The 16,433-nt window shown below is 31.5% G+C and overlaps 1 protein-coding gene across 1 annotated transcript; it reads left to right on the plus strand.

Moving 5' to 3' along the window:
• The first annotated feature begins 3,287 nt into the window (after nt 1-3,287).
• LOC130649653 (syntaxin-8-like) lies at nt 3,288-16,278 on the plus strand. Its single transcript, XM_057455986.1, has 9 exons — nt 3,288-3,376; nt 10,124-10,223; nt 10,313-10,407; nt 11,249-11,302; nt 11,738-11,797; nt 12,319-12,446; nt 13,491-13,583; nt 15,005-15,106; nt 15,808-16,278. The coding sequence occupies exons 1-9, from the start codon at nt 3,357-3,359 to the stop codon at nt 15,873-15,875; spliced, it is 720 nt and encodes a 239-aa protein (XP_057311969.1). The 5' UTR covers nt 3,288-3,356; the 3' UTR covers nt 15,876-16,278.
• Nucleotides 16,279-16,433: the final 155 nt, after the last annotated feature.

Genomic DNA, 16,433 nt, shown 5'->3' on the forward strand with positions numbered 1-16,433 from the left:
TATGTTTGTTAAAAATTATGTTTTGATTTGAGGAGAAGAATTCAAAATGAATTTCCCGACAAGTTATCATTTATTAAGAAAAACATAACTTTTATATAACATAATATAAGCTTTTCACGCTATTTCAGCAAATCAGATAGAAAATAAAGGCAAAAAAAGAACTCAAAAAAAGCAGGATAAAAAAAATAAAAATAAAAATTAACTCAACACAAAATAAAAATAGAGCATATTTTTGCGTAGATTAGTCAAAACTCAACCATACAATCAAACAACATTGTTATAAAGATTATACGAAGTCAAAAAGTTGGACATTTCGTTTATTTTTATAACAGTTTTTCAATTAGCCATTGTACTCACCGCTATTCGTCAAAATACCAGTTTGGGTAGGTTCCCTATTACTTACAATACACTTATATCCAGTGTTCATCCAATCGAACCTAATTTTTCACTGGTTAAGAAAATTCGGCGTGTTTTTCCAAATATAATTTTAACTATAGGCACGTGCTCAAAATAAGACACGTGTCATTAAGACATAAAAATATTGTCAAATCAATCAAATCGCGGCAAACAACAATAAAACTTTTTTATATACATATTGTTCTCCACAATGGTTACCAAGGAGATTTTATGACAGATTTCGACACTGTCAAATCTATCGTCTTCTTTGCAGTTGTCAAGGATTGCATTATTATGGAATTTAAAGTTATGTGTAAAAATTACGCTAAAATCCATCACCCATTGCTACTTGCAGCTACTAGGCTTAAAAAACAAAAAGGCGTTGAGATAAGAAGTATAATAGACTAGTCGTTAGAAAATCATTTTGCCCGTGCTATATAAAATGGTATTCAAGGTATTATCAGTTATACATGAATCAGATCGCATTTAGTACATCCTTATCATCAAGTAGCGATTCAGCTAACATTTTGTACTATAGTTATTTCAAGATAGTATGCGTGATCGCGTGAGTTAATGCATGATAAACGTCCTTACTTTGAATAATCGAGTTAAACACAAGTCTCCTTCAATGTGCTTTAAATTTCTATAGGCTCGCAGAAGAAATAAACATGATTCTTTAATGACTATATGCAAAAGTAATTGTGAATATCTATGTTTTTAGGAGCTTGTGCGGAAACTCGCGTTTCGCCCATCTGTTATATATCGCGTTTTGTGTTTCCATAGCACAGGGAAAGACAACGGGTATTGTTACCATGGAGCAGTGTAACAATTCTTGTTACTTTGAAGATACATTATTTTGAAGATTTGGCGAAAATTGAGACCATTAAGAAATAAGTCGACGAATATTTGGTTCATCTTTAAGTTTTTGTTTTTGGAAAATGCTAAAGAAACTTATAGTCAAGTAGCTTGTAAAAGAGATGCAACAGATGTTAAAACAGCAACAACACTCTCGTCATGTTAAAGTGAAAGATTTTGTCAGGTTAATGTGGCAAAGTTTAAGTAGATGAAAAAATTTTAGTCAATAAAAAAATGTTAGTTAATTTTTTTTTTGGTATTAATCAAATAAAAGGAGCGATTGTTTTTAAACTTCATTTATGGGTTTTAAATTAACTAGTGACATTTTTAACGTTACACTTTGATAAGGATCATTTGATTGACGCGAATTTTAAAAATTCGCGTAATTTTGTGTCTCATTAATTTCCTAGATGAAGTATTCTTGACGATGCTATAGGATCGATATTTATGTAATTCTTACTGAAGTTAAAATTTATTTTAATATTGAAGGTAATGTAACCAGGAAATCTCAGCTGGGTCATCCTTTGAAATTATACAGCGTTAATAAAAAATTATAAGAAAAATATGATCAAAAAGATCTTTATAATCCTTACCTTATTCCGTGTTCAAACTTGGAAATTTGAAAGATTGTTTTTTTACTGTTTTAATAGTTTCTATCCATCTGTTTCAAAGTAACACTTCTGTGGAACGGTAACACAGAAGAAAACCAATCAGTGTCAAATATAGCAGAAACATCTGTCCGCATGTAAATTTCTGTAAAATTTTGCAATGTGAACCTCATATTTGTATCTGAATAAATATCTATTTTCGTTTTTGTAGAATTTGTCCAATATGTTTCTTTACACTTGACACGTTTGAATACTCTTGGTTTTTTTTTTTTTTTAGTATGCATATTCCACAACACTTTAGTTATAAATGGAATGCACCTTTTCCGAATTAGTTTTCTTTGATGTACCGCTGCTATTTCCCAATTTTGTCAAACAACCTTGACTGTAACATTATTACCACTAAAACAGCATCTTCACATGTCGGATTAAGTTGAAAATTTATACGCACACCAAAATAATGATGCTAAATATGATCTTAAAGTAAAAACATCAAAATTCTAAAACTTTCAAATACATGCAATTCGGAAAACATGTATATATTGAGCGAACCAACAGAAATGGGCTGTTCATACGGAGGAAAAATAAAACGAATGCCAACACAAGACAAAGATCGAATACTTTGTGCCGCTTTTATACAGAACATAGCGTGCCCGAAACAAAAAAAAAGAATGTTATACCACGAACGAGACATCACGTTTCAGCCAGATGGGGCAAAATTACCGAAGGATCAAACTTTATAATCCCGTGAAATTTGTTTTAGGACAAATTAAAGGAAATGATTACCCGTTTTTGTTCCTTTACCCGGCCTCTTTTAAAAACTCATTCCAGATTCAGATACATAAAACATCCAATTTCTTTTGCTGTTCTACCAATCATATATAAGGACATCAATAAGTTTGACAGCATAATAATTAATGTAAACAAAGAAGGAAAGTCCTGTAGCAAAATCACGGGGGGAGGTAGAGGTAGACAAGTTCAGATAATGTAAAAAAAATGAAAGTTATGTATTATAGAATATTATTGTGATCGGTAAATGCGTATAAAAAAAAGGCCGACAATATATCGGTGTATTTTTATGAACCGACGATATTAGACTTTTAATACAACGCATCATTCTTTTAACGCTTTTTCTTTAGATTTGTCCACCCAAAAAGTAATATTGCAGCGATCCAAACTTCGACTTTTTACTGACGGTTTGTATATTATGTGGTTAATTTTATAATTCCGAGAGAAATAACCTTGCCAATAATTATTTCTACTTCGGAATTTTAGTTAAAAATTAAAACATTTTTTATTTCCAGCAACTTATCGCCAACGCTTTTTTTTACTTCGGTGACCGAAGTATTAATCCAGTAATCCAGTAACAACTTTAGTAGTCCTACTAAAGGCACCCCCGCCCTATTTTGGTTTTTTTTGCCTCCGTAAAACCAGAGGGCAGAGATAGTAAATTCGTAATCCGTAAAAATTGCAATACATTACCTAATAGAAGCATTAAACATGGCGCCTCAAGAGTCATGGTAATTTTTTTTATCTTTCAGCTACTGTTTTTTGTCAGCACTAGGTCTTAAACTAAGTGAGAATTTATCTATACAAGATTATGTGGATTTCCTCACCATGCCTAGAATTTTCCATTTTCTATATATATATATGTATACACAAGCCAGTTTTGAACTGTTCAAAAATATTCTTGACCAAATGCTTCTTTCACTTCGGGAGATGACACTAAAAGGGAAACGGTTTCCCATGGAAATTCCCATGTCATATAAGGAAATGGTTTCCCATATAGGAAACTGTTTCCTAAACTAATTTTTTTGATTTTAATTTGGGTTTCCCTTTTGGTAAACCGTTAGCTACCCATTCTCAGAACCATTTTACGGAATTGCGGAAAGAGGCTACGATAATTTTTTTTCCTTCGGTGAAAATTTGCTGGAAAATATTCCCTTTCTATTGGTTAAAAATTTGTAGTACGCTTCTTAACCAGCTCTTGCGCAGATTCCTTTTTATTTTGGTGGTTTTCCTAATGGAAAACCATTGCCATATTTCTGGCTTGTTTAGGGTAACAGTTTTCCAAATTGGAAACCGTGAAGTTTCCCAAATGGGAAACCGTTTCCCAGATGGGTAGTGGTTTCCCTTTTTGACTCAACTCCTGAACTGTCTTTGTTCTGCTAGAAAAACACAATATTTTGTATAATAATATATAAATATATTGACACATTAATAGCATATAATTGCAACAACTGCCGTCCTGGCTAACTTCTATTTTACAGAAAAATTGTAAGCCAATGTCTTGCTCACTGATGGGATGAAAAAAATTTTCTGCAGTGGGGTATGACATCATTTTAATTTAGGCCACCCTTAAAAATATAATTATAAGGCAAAACTCAAGTCGGGTAATTTGTAAAAAATAAACCAAACAATCCACAAACAATCTTCGACACGCAACAAAATCCACCATTTATCTTTTCAGCGGCCCTCCGAATTACGGTTGTTACGTCCAAATGTTATTTCGATAGGGGACTGCGCTGTGCTACTCAGTGCTATATTTTCCTGCTTTGCATATATATGGCAATACAAGCAAAAACCATGGGAATGACTTTGATTGTCAAAAATGTTACTTGAAACGGAGGCTAAAAATTCAGCCAACGTACATTTAAAACAAATAACAAAATTTGGCTGCAAAATATAGTATTTTTGTAATTTTTCAGAAAATAATTTTATCGCATCGATTGACTCACTTTTGTAATTAAATATGACGCTAACCAAACATATTTTCAACGGTGGCCTTACTTTTTTGAATGTTTACATTTGCTGTGGTAAGCTTTTCTAACAACTGGGTAGCAGGCAGAAAGATTTTGGAGCTTTTTGTTGATTGACTATTATGTTAAGTGCAGAGACGTATAACTTCTGATTGACATATATATATTTAGCTTGTAAAGTTGTAATGATACCTTCGTGTGAAGAAATAGACTAAGAAGGACCACACTTCACCAAGCACCCACATCTTTTTGCCTGTCATGCAATTGTTAAAGCCAAAAGGGCTACCGTGAAAAAACACAAACATTTAAGAAGGTCCATAGCTAGCTAGCTAGTTATCTTTGTTTTTTTTTGATATCCTTGTTTATCTATTCATTTGAAAATAGCAGCAATAATTTTATTTATGCACAGCAATTATATATATACTCAATGAAAATCCCATGAGCAGAGTACAGACATTGTCTACATAATCTCCACCTCCATCAATACAAGTTTTCTTAGTTAATCGACTCTTTTACTGGCCCATCCAGGTAGAATAATAATAAATATAATAATCCTTGGGGACTAATGTTTCTTTTACAAGGTTTCCAAATTGCTGAAAAATGCTGCATATTTGAGGGTTAGGAACTCACTCAAATCATTCCAAAATGCAAACAAACGAAATTCGTCAAAACTATAAAATATTTTTTTTTAATAATAAACTAATTGCTACATGTTGTGCAGGTGCATCCTTAGATATTTACATATAGTACAATCTACATGCTAGCTAGTTAGGAAATATTTCTTAAAAAAAAAACACTTTGTTGATTTGACATGAATAGCGATAAGCATCATTTCATAAGATTTATAATATGACCTTCAGTTAGCTAATTGTTACACTGTTTTTTCATATATAGCAATCTTACCCTTACACACTAGTTTTGTTTTCATCTTGCCTATATTGTGGAGTACTAATAATCGATTGGTCATGTGACTTAGCCACACGTCAATTGTCACATGGCAGCAACTGTATTTCAAACCTTCCTGTTGGCGAAAATGTGCCTAAATTTTTTGCTGTCATATAAAACTTTTATATAGATACAGATAATGGAAGTTAATATCTCTTATAATATTATGAAATGATGTCTGTCTGTAACAGGCTAGGTGGATATGTTTATTTTACTTTACGGCTGCGGAAAAATATGTCTCAAATGTTAATTGACAAATTAAACGTAACAACATCAATAACATTAATTTCAATAGCTTAATTTGAGCTAACAAAGCCATTTCAATGCATCATGCACTTGTTTATTTAGGGGTCGTCTACAAATTTCGTATGATATTTTATACGAATATATACAAATTTAATTGCTTTTAATTCGTATAAAAATCGTATACAATTCGTATAATGTTAAATAGTTATACGATTTTTAAAAAATCTAATACAAATTTTATACGATTTTCATACGAATTGTCATACGAATTATATTCTCTTTTATACGAATTTTCATACGAATTATACTCCTTTATTTATACGAATTTTCATACGAATTATATTTGGTTTTTAAACTTTTAAAATGCGATCTAAAAAAACAAACATTAAACAATGGCTCTTTGTGTCACATTGATAGAGTTGATAACATTTGCAATCATGCTATTGGGAGTAGTTAACACTATTTAACAATAGTTACGCGCAGTTATAATAAGCTTTTTTTTTCTTCAATAATCCCTTGTTTATTCCGCGCAAGTTAATGACTTACAAGACTCAAGATAATTAATAAAAACAAAAGACAAACAACTACCGCCTCCGAGAAAAAGGTGTAAAACTTGAGCGTACGCATAAGCTTGCATCTGGACTGTATTATATACGAATTTTTTTTAAAAAAAACCATACGCATCTAATTATAAAAACTCAAACGAATTTTATTTTAAAACTCATATACGAATTTAATACAATGTCAAACGGTTTTCTTTTTTTTAAAACCATACGCATCTAATTAAAATCTCATACGAATTTTTTGTTAAACTCGTACGAATTTAACTCATACGAATTTAATTTAAAACTTTTACGAATTTAATTTAAAACTCATACGAATTTTTTTAAACTCATACGAATTTCATACGATTTTAGAAAAATTTCATACGAATTTAATTACTGTATGGCAAAAGAAAATTCGTATAGCATATACGAATTTTTTTGATACAAATTGCTACGAATTTTGTAGATGACCCCTTACCTTAACTATTCATTTACATCCTACCCCCTTTTTCTTACCGTAATTACATACAATATATTGGCAGGTCTTTGGCGTGGCACGGTAGATTAGTGGTTATAGCTCTCATACTCTATACGGGAGACCGGGGTTCTATTCCTCATGACGGCGATTCAACATGGGCGAGTGAATGTTACCATAGCCTCGGGTTAATCCAAGCCATGTGAGGAAAATTGGGGATGGCACATTTTGTGGGTAGTCGGATGTTGCCGGAAGTTGTCTAGTAGATCGCAGGCCTAATTGGGTCTGCGTAGCTCAAAAAGAGTATTAAATACTCTAGGACTTTCCATCTAAGCCATGGCCCCTCCTGGAAATAATAGACAGGGTATATCCCTCGATATTTGTGAGGCTAGCCATGCAAAATATGCACATCTATCTATCTAATTTTGCAACTTGTGCAATCTGTGCTTTGTTGAAATTTACTAATGTATAACCAGGTTAATTTTGTTTGTCTTGGTTACCACTGGCAAAGAGACCAAGCAACTGTAGGTTACATGTCTATACTGCTCTAATTTTTAGTCAGGAATTTGTGAATGAGATTTCCAGGCTGGTCATTTGAACAGGTCAAACCAAGGGTCTACTAAATACACCTCTATTCAACACGTATATTTGAACAAAGCTCCATTTGCTACCAATTTATTCTATTTTGGAACTCTATCCTGGCAAACACCTCTTTGCATCTTACAGATTTTCTCTTACAAACTTTTGATCATCAATCACCCAATACTGCCTTGAATATGTTATAAGACCTGTTTTATTTAATCTATATCTGATATTGTTATACACTATTATTATCTGGATTAAGACAGTTTTTGTTTGCTCAATTTTGCTCCCATATACTATGTTTAGTCATCCATTTTTTTCCTGTGAAACCAGTGAATAAGAATTTTATTCTCTTCTCCCCTGGACTTTATGGATATTGCATGCTTCTGTTGAAACATGAATTTTGCTATGCTTTTGGTTGTACTGTAATTTTAGCTTGTTAACAACATTTCTCCTGGAAATATTGCTTAACTACATCTTAACTTTCAGGAATTGAACTTTTATTGAATATAATAAAGAAATCTTTATTATATTCAATAATAATAAATATATATATAAACAATTAACAACAAACAATTAACAACAATAACAATAAACAATTATTATATCCAATATTTTATTTGGATCATTGGATCATTTGACTTTGTGGATACATTTTATGCTGTTTTTCTCCCCAGTGGTTAAAGTGGTTAAAGTTAAAGTGGTTTTTTTTTTTAAATTAAATTTTTTTTTTAAATGATGTTATACACTTTCTATTTTATTACAGAAGTGAAATGTTATTCATTTAAAAATAAAATATCACCATTTCACGAAAAGAAAAACATAAAAACTTTAGATATATACGCTTCATCATGCTTCATCATTATCATTAGCTTACCGTTTTCCATGCTAGCAATGGTTGGACATGTATGTTAACAACCCTCATTTAATCTGATCTGTGTTAAATCTAAACTCAAATTCAAGTTCCTCTGCATTAAGTCTGTCTTTATTACCTTCTGCCTAATCTTTCTCTGTCTACCTCTTGAACTATCAACTTACTTTTTATACTTTCTCACCTGATTATCACGCTCCATTTTTTCCAAGTGTCCCAACCACCATTTTGGTCTTCTTATCTGGATAACATCTTTAATGCTACGGATACCTAGCCTGCTTCTTAGCTCATTTTATCTCTTTCTGTCTCTCTTGGACTGGTGCTATACATCCACCTAACCATTCATATATTATTAATTTCTCAGGGTTAATCCAGCGTTCTCAGTGGCCATTAAACGGTTATTTCCAAATTGAAATTTATCCCAAATGTTTCAATTTAATAGAGGAGCTAATTATATTCTCTACAACAATATCGATTTTTTGTCTGGTAAAAGGATTGACTTGACTGACTGAATGTAGAAAAATAAGTTTGATAATTCTTAACTAATCACGCTTAACATATACACCAACAGCCAGGTATGTCACACACACAAAAATTTTTAAAAATGCTATCAATAGTATACATCCAGAATGCCAGAGTTTTTTTAATTGAGCTTTTTACATTACCTGTGTCAAACATTTCCTGGAAAAGCCTTGTTACAACTAAGATATTAACTATTTTTCTATTTTTAAAGGAAAAAACTCACTTGACGAGTAGTCTCAGAAAAACCCTTATAATTTATCAATACTGTTATATTTTTTTTTTATGTTTTTTTGTTTCTGAATGCTTGATGAAAGACTTTTTTGATGGTGTTATTTTCGTGAGATTGTAATTTTCCAAAAAGAAAATATAATGAAATAAACACACACCAATTTTTTTTCACCGTACGTTTTAAAATGGCTTCTTTTTCCGAACGCGTGGTCGCAGACTTCTCCTTTTCGCACCATTATATTCAGCATAAATTAAATTCAAAAATGTTCCTGGTTTTTTTTTTCTAATAACGTCGTTATGAAATTATTTGTAATTATATATAATCATTTAAAAAAAATGCATATTTTTTTCTTTCTGTCGTCAAATTCGCTAATCAGTAATTTATACAAAAAAATCCGGGAACCTTTTGTGCATAATTTATTCAGCTTTTCATTACTGAAAATTTCAATGAGCCAATAGGAAGCTTTCGGAAAAAGAGACCACAAACGTAAAGGCATGTATGCGAAAATTTACTAACGAGATATTTGTTTTTAAAGATTTTCGTAGGTGTTTTGAAAAAAATGTGTGAACTGAGTATGCAGAAAGATGATAGAAGTGCGAACTTTTTCTTTATGCTGAATATGCGTGCACGCTTTCAGAATTATTAATAGACAAAAGTCAGGTTTACAAGAGACAGCTCATATGCATATTCCTTAACTTTGATTTTTTTTTAATTCGATAGTGAAAATAAACTATCTAAAAAATATTATTATGCATATTTTTATACGGGAGTTCCATATTATGCATAATGTTTACAAAACATATGCTCAACTCATTTTGCACATATTTTTTCAAAGGTGTGAAGGATATAACACCTCTAAAAAGGCTTTTTCCAGAAAAAAGGGATGTTTCAAATATTTTCATAGAATATAAAAATATGTCATTAGAAAGAGATTATTTTTTCTGTATGTTATGAATTTTTTGCAAAAAACCTAAAAAAAAATTGTTTCCTTTACAGTAACCTTAAAGACATTTTTTAATATTCACTTGTAAACCCTGTGAGAGTGTAATTTCTTATCACTTGCCCTACCTGAATTTCTGTGATTTTACTTTAGGATGCGCAATTACCTAGATGCCGAGCAACTTGGTCAAGAAATAATGGAGTTAATAAATGAGCGTAATTCATTACAGAGAACTGGATCCAATTCAGCTAGGGTGTGTATGTGAAAAAAAAATTGAAAATATTGTGCTTTGCATTATTGGTGTACTATTTCGTAATAATCTGTTTCATTTATGCTGTATAGATTCAGTCCACAATTCGAAGCAAATTACAGCAATTTTCAAGAGATATAAAAGATTTAAAGGATGTATTAATGCGTACCTCATCATCTTCTCAAATGTATCTTTTCATCTTAAATGTCAATCAAGACACAAAGCTTGAACATAAATGTTATAGGTGAATCAATTTTTGTCATACTGGGGTCAACATTATCTTTTACGTTGTGGCATTATAAGACGCATCTACACCTTTCTTCACCCGCCCCCAAAATAAGTTGATTGAAAAAGTTATTAATTTCGATAGGATTTTATGCTAAAATCAAAAACCTTGTTTAGTTTCGATATCCTGGAATGGATGAAATTTCCTTTTGTAAAAACCTAAAGTCTTACACATTGTATATAACTCTTACATGTTTTTGTAGAAAGATGATGTTATTTGATATTCGCATGACATTGTTTAAAAATTACATTATTTAAAAAATCAAATTAGCTAGATAGCTAGCTAGTATGATATTTTGTATAAATATTTTGTTAAATGTATTATATTAGGGCCCATATGGCTTATATAATGGAAAAATTTAAAATAATATTATAAGCAGTAAAAGGAAAACGTTTTGATATGTTTTTTTCGATTTTAATTTCATAAATATAATCTTGTTTTTCTTCTCCATTTTTATTTGTTTACAAGTTGTCGAACATTCAAATGCAAACATCATCATCAGCTAAGAATAATTGTTATGCTGTAACCGAATTTAAAATTGCTTTGTTTTCAATAAATTTAGAAAGTTATTGTGATGTGTGATTTATTTTCTACTATATTATTTTTAAGCTATTTTTAAACAATGAATTTTTACAGTCTTTCTTTAAACTTGTCTTCTTGGCTTGAGAGATAGAGAATCTGTTGTGGTGTTTAAATTTGTTGAAAGAAAATGACTTTAGTTGCACCTTAACACACGCATTAGCACTATTCAAGAAGCCACACGGAGACAAAATCAACTTGATCTGCTTATATCAAGGTAAGCATATGTAACTGTACTGCTGGTCAATTAAATTTGTCAGTAAAAAACCTTGTTTTTCCTCGAAAACAATCTAATTCTTTTTGAGATGTATAAAATATTTTGCACAGCCTAAACCATAGATAGCATACTCATCTAAAGTTGGATCTGCACTTACAGATTACCAATTTTTGTTTTCTAACTATATATAAGAATTCCACAAAGACTTTCTATGTCTTGAATCTATTATTCCTGAATCTTAATTTCATGTTTTTTTAAAGAAGGCTGAAAATTCTTTTTAAAGATCCTTTAATTTGACTCTACAAAAGGGTAGCACAGAGAGACTTTTGAAGTTTGTGGCCAAAAAGACAACTAAACAACCGTGTTATTTGTCGATCGTACTCCCATATACAACATGTGTTAGTGATAATATCAACCTGTTGATTGATAATTTAGGGAGAAACAATTAAATGAAGCCTTCAAGCCATCTGCAAATTATAACAATGACTTTGGACGGTAAATGTTTCTTTTGTCCTGGTTTATAATGTTCTTTTATTTCATTGAATTTTTCCACTTTGACTGCTTTTAGAATAGCTCTTTAAGTCACAGCATCGACTTGGTTTGTCATCGACATTAATTTTTTGTCATCATTAAATAATTTGTTTGATAAATTTCCACCTGTATTAATTCTAAGGCATGTAGCAGCTTGTGTTACTATGGCAATGAAGACATTAAGTTAAAAAGAATTCTATTGCTGTGTTATGCTACTTTCCTCTCCGCATTAATTTCCTAGACCAGATTATGATTACACTCATATTCTGAATTAATTTTTGCTCTATTAAATTAACATTTGACGCTTACATTTAAAATATTCTGTGGTCATGTAAGCCTTGTTTTTACAAATTGGCCTTGCGAAAAATTTTCGCACGGACAAAGTTTCGCGGTTATGGGTAAAAATTCGCGAAATTCGCTTGTGAAATTATTCAAATTTAGTTTTGTTGTTTATTATTCATTTGAATGTTTGTCTTACCATTCAGGTCTGGTCTGTTAAATGAAGGATTCGATCGCGAAAAGAATAATCCATTTGGTGCCACGTCACGTGATGACAGGGCGGATGATATTACTCCAGACAAATTTCGGACACAACAACAACAAATTATAGCTGGTAAGTACTTTGCACTGTTTACCAGGTTGGCTAGTACTACTGGAAAGTCTAAAAAACTCCTTGTAATAGGAAAACGTTCTTGAAAATAATTTTTCTGTATCTGTTTTGTTTACGTCAGTTTTTTAAGTCATCAGGTCGTGGGAACTGTGTACGCTTCTTTTTTCTTATTAAGATTTTTGGGTTTCCTGATATCAGTTCACTTTCTCTAAAATTTTAGAAACAAGGTTGCTTTTTCTTTTTTTATATTACGTAACATGTATAAGTTGTCCTATTACAAAACAAGTCGGCCAAAGCTCGCACAAGAATTGACATCTTGTGGATGATGGGACGACAATTTGCCATCTTAAACTCACGTACTTAAACGTTGCGAATCAGTTTCAACACTCATTTAAATTTCATTTTCGCACTACGAATAATTTAAAGCGTTTTTGTGTATTGCACTTTTAAGTTGATAAAATCCGAATTTTGTTTGATATGAACCAACATATCGTTCTACATATTTTTTTCTTTGATAAGCAGAAACACATGCTCAGGTAGGGAAATTTTTTAAGCATGTGCTAAGCGTATTACTCAGGCTTTGCGAATCCTTCTTATGTGTGTTTTTTCTTAAAGATTTCATTAACACCATGGAGTCCAAACTTGGCCTTGTGTTAATGTACCATTAGTCTTGTCGCTGTTTTATTAAGGCTAAAGAAAAAAAAAATAATTAACTCAATTAATTCAATAAACATGACGTAAGTATACTCTAAGCGTGACTGTGTTTTTCGTATAATCATATCCCAGCGCGATTTCAATTTTTCGCTTGCTTGAGGTGTACAATCACTCTAAACAATGTGTAAGGTAAGATCAGATAAAGAGATACGTGTGCGCCATTATTACATGTTAGCGAGAATCATCTACAGCATTTTTATTGCTAACCTTTTCTGACTGTTCGGACAGCCTAAAAGAAAGTTGCTGTTTGGTTGAAACAGTTTGATAATAACAGTTAAAAATAAAATCTAGTTTAAAATCATTTCTATATGTAAAATTTCTCTGTTTTTTTAGAACAAGACAAAGGCCTCGATGCGCTTTCTCAAGTCATAAAAAGACAGAAGTTGATGGGTCAGGAAATTGGAAATGAAATTGACTATCAAAATGGTAACCTTTCTGTTTCTTGGTTTCTGTGTTGTTGTTTCTGTTTGCCGATTTTAAGAAATCACTTCATGAAAATGTTTAAAAACATTCAATTTTCTGGAATTCTGTTTTCACAGAATTGTACTGAAGTAGCCCTGAGATATATAATAGGTGAATAGATCAAGTTGGCCGAATTTTTTCTGTGAATATTTTCTGTTATTGCCTTTCTATACTCCATTTCGGAATGTTGATCATTCCATTGGTGTAGTCTGGCAGCATTGGAATCAAACCAAGAATAACTTAATGCGTTAACATGTTTACTGTTGGAACAAAATTTTTTTATGTAGTCTAACGTAAAAACCCTCACATATAGTATCTTGAACAAAAAAAAATGGGAGACAATTAAGAAAAGAAGCCTATGAATATTGCCAGTTTGTTGAGTGGGTTTTAGCTAATGAGTTTTTGGGGTAGTATTAAAGCACCGAGATGGTTTTAACACTTTGGGAAAGATTAGAAGCACATAGGGATATATTCTTTCAAAGCAGCCAAACTGGAAGCTTCTTCCAAAACAGCCAAACGGAAGGCTTTTTTCAACACAGGCACTTTAAATATAGTGTTGTCAGCCCATTTAGTGTCATCTGCCAGTTTACGGCCGGCTTGTGTGGCAGAAAAGCAAGTTATAGCAATGATATACTTATCTCTGGCGGTAATGTAGTTTAGTTAAGATCACAGGGAAGGGGGAGCCAATCATTAGGATGGAATCCCCGAGCATCTGTTCCTGGCACCTACTTTTCTGCCTACTTGTCGTTTACCTTACCATCTTTTTCGGTCAACACAATGTTATGTATTGTGATTGTCCATGAAAGTGAAAAACTTGATTCGGCAAACGAATTTGTTTTGACCATTTGTATAGCCATGTCGTACAATGTTTACATGTACAAGGCTTTCACCGAGTCAGGGAATTTTATCTGTGGTCAGGGAAAGTCAAGAAAAAAGACCCATGGAAAAGTCAGGGAATTTTTGTCTTTTAACTTGACTTGGAGTGATAGAGCTTTATTTCTATAAATTCAAAAATTGCAAATGCAAAGTTGTATGCCTGATTAATGTTATGCCGTGTTTCTAATCTTGTCAGTTATGTTGCGGCAAATACGGTTTAAACGGTTTTAGTTAATTTGTTTTTCTGTTTGGCTGTAGAATTTCTTGAGAAGTCAGGGAATTTGACCTCAAAAAGTCAGGGAAAGTCAGGAAATTTGATACCATATTTTCGGTGGAAACCCTGATGTGCAATTTTTCACTGTATGAATTTTAAAAGTTAAAATATGAGCGTTCATTTTTTAACCAATGGTCGAATGAAAAATTGTTGACAGCTTGTCTTTGATATTGCGTTGGTCTAGTTTTCTACAAAATTAAAGATATTTAATGGTGTATCTTTTTTTATTTTCTAGATTTAATTGATGAAATAACAGACGGTGTGCAGAATACGAATCAAAAATTAATTAAAACAGATGCACATACTAAAAAAGTGACGAAGAAAACAGGAAGCTGCGGTATGTTTTTTATCACGCATAACGTTTTGAAAAATATCGCGTTTATATTTATTTGAGATCAACAGTATATTTATTTAACAGAGATTATGAGCGTAGATACTGAAGAGTGAGCTATTTAAGACTAGGAGCTTGTTCGGTAGTTGTTAGTATATAACCTGGGGCGAACTATAATTACATATAAGTAAAATTGATCAAAATACCAAGGATTAAGATGACTAATTTTGACATCAAACAATTTTTTCCAGTTTAATTATAAAAGCGCGACACTGTCAAATAAAGTTCTGATGGAATGGTGATCGCCCCCACCTCTCCTGAGGGCAATCTTATCATATTAAAAAGATCTGTAGCTTTAGTCGAAACCTTTTTATAAATATTTGTTTATATATTACAGTGTTATTGAAGAATTATTTTCTAGCAGAGTTTAAATAAATCGTCCCAAAAATCTTTTATAACGCCAAAAATTTTAAACTTTTATCTACTTTTTACATTTTACTTTCCGCCACAGCCACTGTCATAAAAGTATGAATCTTTCATTTTCTTTATTTTTTTTAAAAAATTTTTTACTTTAGAACAGATAATCAAAAAGTTTTTAAAAATCAATTCTTCAGTCAATACAGAAAAAGATCAACTTAAGAACAATACACTTCTGAGTTCTCACATGTAATGTCTTTTTACCATAAGTTGTTTTTTCTTTGTTTTAGTGTTGATGATTATCGTCGTACTTCTGTTGATTGCTATCATTGTTACCGCTGTTGTTCCGAAACCATAGTAATGTCCACATGGCAGGTATCTTACAAAAAAATCTAAAACGACTGAATTTTTAAATTGTGCAAACTGAAATTCTGCAGCAACTAGCTATTGTACAATGGCTCCAATTACAATTTCATGAAAATACGTATCGCCAATAATATCCACAAAACCTTGCTGTAGCTGTTGCTTAACCATGGAGCGTAACAATTTTAGCTTTGTGTTGTTTCACGTTTAAATTACTTTAGCTAGACCAAACAAGATTTCTTCTTTCTTTTCTGCATTTATATAGTAAAGAAAAAGCGAGGGGCTTTTTTGTCGTCATAAAAGCAAGAAAATAGTGTTGTTTTGTTACTGTTTTGTAAATAAATAAATTTTTTTGGAATATAAGAAATTAACTGTTAAATTAAAAGTTTATAAACAAACATTTGTTTTTATTCAACATACCTTATTGTGAGAAATTGAGACCAACTGCGAATTATTCTTTACTTTTATCTGACATAAAATATATAGAAGTGTAAGCTGGTTGATTTCCAACTAAACATGACATCAAAATATATTTAGCTGGCCTTATTTTCGT

Source organism: Hydractinia symbiolongicarpus, chromosome 7 (genome assembly GCF_029227915.1).
Source record: "Hydractinia symbiolongicarpus strain clone_291-10 chromosome 7, HSymV2.1, whole genome shotgun sequence".
NCBI lineage: Eukaryota > Metazoa > Cnidaria > Hydrozoa > Anthoathecata > Hydractiniidae > Hydractinia > Hydractinia symbiolongicarpus.